Below are 5,000 nucleotides of genomic sequence, written 5' to 3'. Positions count from 1 at the left end.
ACAACACTGACTTCATCTCTTCATGTCACGGTTTGATTTTCACACACACACACACACACACACACACACACACACACACACACACACACACACACACACACAAAACTCAAACTGCCATGCTCGGTGTGTTAGAAGGCATAAATATGAATGTGTGAAGGGGTAAGAGGTTAAACACTGCTGCTTCAAGAAACCACATGCTGTTAGAGTTTTCAATTCCATGTGCACTACTACAAACTTTTTTAGTTCTTATAAATAAAATATAATAATTATTAACCAATAAAATCCAGTGCTTTGTCCAGTGTAGAAAGAGCATTATCGTCTGCTTTAACATATCTTTTTTTTATTTAAAATACTTAAGATTTTATTTTATTATTTGACTATGAATGAGTTTATAATGTTTTACTGCCACGGACTGAGTGATTAGTAATTGCTATATGTTTATATCACATCTAAATTTTGTTCCACATTTGTTTCTAACTCTAAGGATTTCTGACCCCTTTTGATTTTCATAAGCCACAATCCACTGTCACCTAACATTCTGATTCTAACCTTCTAAATCTAGTTCAAGTCTCACAAACAGAAATCATTACTGTTGTTTCAGGTGTTCCACAGGGCTCTGTTCTGGACCCATTTAATTTTTATTACATACATTACCCAGACATCATGTTGTAATGTTCGAAAGTTATAATGTGACATTGGTGTTCATTTATACTGTTCCTATGATACCTACATTAATATGCAGTCACTCTACACCCCAGCTGTAAGGTTCTTGTCAAGCTAGTAAAGAAAGTGGTGTACAGTAAATATAATTACCCAGACTAAAACAATGACAATAAACTTAAACAACAAGGAAGTAACATTACAGGAGTAAATAAGTAACATTACTGAAGTTTAGCTTGCATTATTAGTATTCAAGCTAGTAAAACAAATTAATCACTAAATCAGGTAAAGTTAAACTAATAGTAGTGTAGAAGCTGAACAAGAGTCTAACCCTAAGATTAGTATTGGAAGATTATATTACAAAAACAGGTAGTAAATTTAAACCCTAAACCCTAACCCCCTAAACATTATTCTAACCATAAACCTAAACCTATAGAAACTAGTAGTCTAGTTGACCAATAGCTGCATTACTGTAAAAAAAAAAAAAGTCTAGACCTAATGTCAACCTAACCCTAACATTAAACCCCTCCAACTTCAACCCTCAATCTGACCCTAACCCTAAACCAACCCAACATTAACCACAACCTCACCCAATCCTAACTTCACCCTAAACCTAACCCGAACTTCAATCCTAAATCTAACCCAACCCTAACCCTAACTTCAGCCCTAAACCTAACCAAACCCTAACCCCAACTTTACCGCTAAACCTAATCCAACCTTAACCCTTACTTCACTCCTAAATAAAACCCAACCCTAAACCTATACCTAATTTTAACATCAACCCTAACCCTAAACCTAACCTTAACTTCAACCCCAAACCTAACCTAATCCTAAACCTCCCCCTAATCCTAACTTAAACCCTAACCCTAGAAAGGACAGAAGGAAATTCAGTGAGTGAGGTGAGATTATTATACCTATTGTAAGAATGAACATCAGGTTCATTAGACTGCACTCTGTTATTAACATAGATGCATTGATTATAATTAAATGCACCCCTGTAGTGCAAAACCTGAACTTTAGATTAAATTGCAATACTTTCAGTCCATATCTGTAATATAGCTGATTTTCTTCATTAAGAAAAGCACAAAAGCTGCAGAAAACTTTGATGTTGAACATGGCTTATGGCACTAAAGTACTTAAACATTCCAAAGCCTTAGAAAAACATGAATTATTGTAATCGTAGTGTACAAACTGTAAGATTTGTTCAGAAAATTTGTATCGCTTCATAATTTAGAAACGCAGGTCTGAAGTGGGAATGAATCATTCGAAGCAGTTGATTTGATTTAGGGATGTTTTTGATCCGATACTATAGACATGATATGATACGATACAGTATAGTGCAATCTGAAATTGTATGTTATGATACATTGCTATGCGATTCAGTATGATGCGATATGATATGAAAAAGTACATTGCGATACAATACTGCATGATGTGATACGATACAATAATATACCATACATTTCAATGGGATGCATCGTATCGTACCATATGGAATCGTATTGTGATACGATTCCATGGATTTCAGTACTGATCAGTTTAAACAGTGTTAACTCGAGGCAAGTGAGAGGCCACACCCCCTTTCTGGGACTTGATGCACAATCTAAGAGCACATCCTTTTCACAGGGACTCGCAGGAAATAAGGCCACACTCATTTCATTTCACTGGTGCTGACAGGTCAAGGCCACGCCCGTTTTTACATTTTAGTCTTAAATGGGTGGGAAAACCCATGCCCTGTTTATACTTTTTGGGCAAAGGCCACGCCCCATTTCACCAGGTCTAATAAGGTCATGCTTCTGTGGATTTATAAAAAAAAAAAAAAAACAGTTTGTAGTAGTGCACTCAGACTGTTGGCTTTAGAAAGAGTCCCATCCCATTGCTGTCAATCATTTCTCATCGGCCAATCAGCCGGCTTCAGCGTCAAGCTCTTGGCTAAGAGAAATAACTACAAGACAGGCGTAGCTGCTAGTGAAAAAAAAGTGTGTATCGACTCGTCCAAGTCCAGATTTATTGTTTTTTTTTGGGTTGTTTTTTTAAATGATGAACCTGTTGCTTGCTGTGAATTATTTTATGATTTGGGTGTGAAGATGTGTGAATATTTCTGTAGGCGTGGCCTGGGTGACCTCATGTACAGAACCTTTTTCCTGTCTTCGAGTTATTTCTGCACGTTCCAGAGAATCATTTGTATTTATTTTGTGTCCATTTTTTTTTATTTATTACTGATTGTATTTTGGTCAAAACTATGTGGTGATCAAAAAATATATTGTCAATAAAAAGTACAGTATACAAAAAACACATGCTGCTGTGGAGTTTATTTTGAGTAGAGCTGATCTTAGCTTGAGTGTGTGAAGTATAGCAAAAAGTAGAGCGAACACAGCTAGCAAATCGAGAGCCAAGCTACAAAACAGTAACAGTACTAAAGCAGGTAAGAAAAAAGCTACAGTAAGTTAAGCTACCTTTATAAAAAATAGCATAGCAAAGTAATTCATTGGATAATAATGCTAAGATACACTTTATGTACAAAAGCTTTTTGTACACATGACCATTAGATTGGTATGTGCTTCTTTTTAAATGTAACATTCCACATTTAGCTCCCATTAACTGTTATAATGAGCTCCACTGTTCTGGGAAGATGTTCCACAAGATTTTGTGAAGATTCATTCAGCTAATGTACAAGGGTGTTAGTAAAGTCAGGTACTGATGTAGGTGAGAAGGTGTGGAGGCCTGGGGTGCAAAGGTGTTCCATAGGGTTGGAGTTCTATAGCAGGAGATCTTCCAACCCAACCCATTGAAAGATGGTCTTCATGGAGCTGGCTTTACTCACAGGGCCATTGTCCATGCTGGAACAAGTTTGGGTCTCCTAGTTCATGCTACAGCATCTAGACGTCAAAAAAATTGTGTGCCTACAAGTTTGTGCTAACAGTTTTGGAAAAAACACATATGGCTGGAAAATTCCAGGGTTTGAATATTTTTTTTAATTACAAATTAAGGCAGTAACAGAAAGAATTTAGCTATTAACATCAGTTTATCTGAAAGAAACTGAAAGTAATTAAAGTTAGTATTATCACAAAACGTTAGCATGGTTTTACTAGCTGAAGTCAGGTTAGTTAAAACATTACAACAGTAATATTCCTTTACTAGCATAACTAGCATACTTAAAAAAAGCTAAGGAGTTAACAAGCTTGACTTCTTTTTTTTTTATTTCTGCTTGTTAAAAAGTTTTGTGATAATATTAAAGTTATTTTTAGATGAATTAGTTAGTGATAGCTAAATGTAGCCAGTGAAGCAAGTAGGGCCAATAACATTAACTTTTGTGGTAATGCTACTAGCAAATTTGCACCATTATTTTCCCATAATTTTGACAGAATTTATTGGTTTATTAGCATTATTTAGCTTAAGTGGAGTAAAGTTATGCTAACACAGTGGTTTATTGTTTGTAAAGATCAGATCGGTTGCTGCTCTATCAAAAAATATTATTTGCATCTGATTGCACCATAAGGTGTTATGACATCATAATGTAGAGAGTTGGCTCTGTGTGTGTGTGTGTGTGTGTGTGTGTGTGTGTGTCAGAGAGCGTCTGGTTAACTTCCAGATGTTTTCAGATGTTCCTTCACAACCTTCTCAATGGTCTTGAACACTCCAGGGTCCTCGATGGTGGGAGAGATCTACAAACACACACAGGTTTATCATTACATTTGTTTTTTGCAACAAACTTTGGTGTAAATGTGATTTGTTCACAATCCCATGCTAGCTAGTCGTTACGAAAATTAGCAATTTATTCTGTTGGAAATCTGGAAATACGGGATGGAGCTAGATGTAGCCCTGAACATAACTTCTGGTGGTGAACAAGGAGGAAATGTTAGCTAGCTTAGATAACAAAAACAATATGTTATAGAATGAGTGAGTTAAACTGTTTATTGTTGCGATGTCAGGTGATCTACAAGCACAAAGTGGAGGAGAAAATAAGATGTGAGGAGAACAAGGGAAGAACATGAGGAGAACGTGAGGAGAACTTGGGGAGAACATGAGAACTTGGGAACATGAGGAGAACATGAAAATGAGGAGAGAGTGAGAAGAACATGCACCTTGTACGGTTTGGCGTTGACGAGGTTGGACAGAGAGGATCGTGGGATTTTTCCGGAGCGAGTTTTGGGGAGAGTTTTTACAAAAATAACTTTCCGGAAAGCAGCCACAGGACCGATGTTCTCTCGTACCAGACTGACCAACCCCTTCATCACTGCAGCTTTATTCTCCTCGAAATCTGTCTCTCTCACACACACACACACACAGATACACACACACACACACACACACACACACACACACACACAGATACACAT

The 5,000-nt window shown here is 36.8% G+C and overlaps 2 protein-coding genes across 7 annotated transcripts in view; one reads left to right on the top strand and one right to left on the bottom strand.

The window, feature by feature from the left end:
• Window positions 1–3,311, top strand: part of ppfia2 (PTPRF interacting protein alpha 2) — a 97,750-nt gene extending 94,439 nt beyond the window's left edge. For all 5 annotated transcript variants that reach the window (XM_046872898.1, XM_046872895.1, XM_046872896.1 and 2 more), the window contains one exon: window positions 1–3,311. This exon is cut by the window's left edge and continues 232 nt beyond it. The gene's annotated coding sequence lies outside the window, so the exon portion shown is untranslated.
• Window positions 3,312–3,612: 301 nt separating this feature from the next.
• Window positions 3,613–5,000, bottom strand: part of acss3 (acyl-CoA synthetase short chain family member 3) — a 17,798-nt gene continuing 16,410 nt past the window's right edge. For both annotated transcript variants that reach the window (XM_046874218.1, XM_046874220.1), the window contains 2 exons: window positions 4,746–4,921; window positions 3,613–4,325 (listed from right to left, as the gene is read on the bottom strand). In XM_046874218.1, the coding sequence (XP_046730174.1) occupies window positions 4,242–4,325; window positions 4,746–4,921 (260 nt within the window). In that variant the 3' untranslated portion in view covers window positions 3,613–4,241. The remainder of the gene's footprint in view (window positions 4,326–4,745; window positions 4,922–5,000) is intronic.

The sequence above is a fragment of the Silurus meridionalis genome, chromosome 18 (genome assembly GCF_014805685.1).
Source record: "Silurus meridionalis isolate SWU-2019-XX chromosome 18, ASM1480568v1, whole genome shotgun sequence".
Taxonomy (NCBI): domain Eukaryota; kingdom Metazoa; phylum Chordata; class Actinopteri; order Siluriformes; family Siluridae; genus Silurus; species Silurus meridionalis.
The sequence above is the reverse complement of the archived record's forward strand: the minus strand, read 5'-3'. Positions and strand labels throughout refer to the sequence as shown.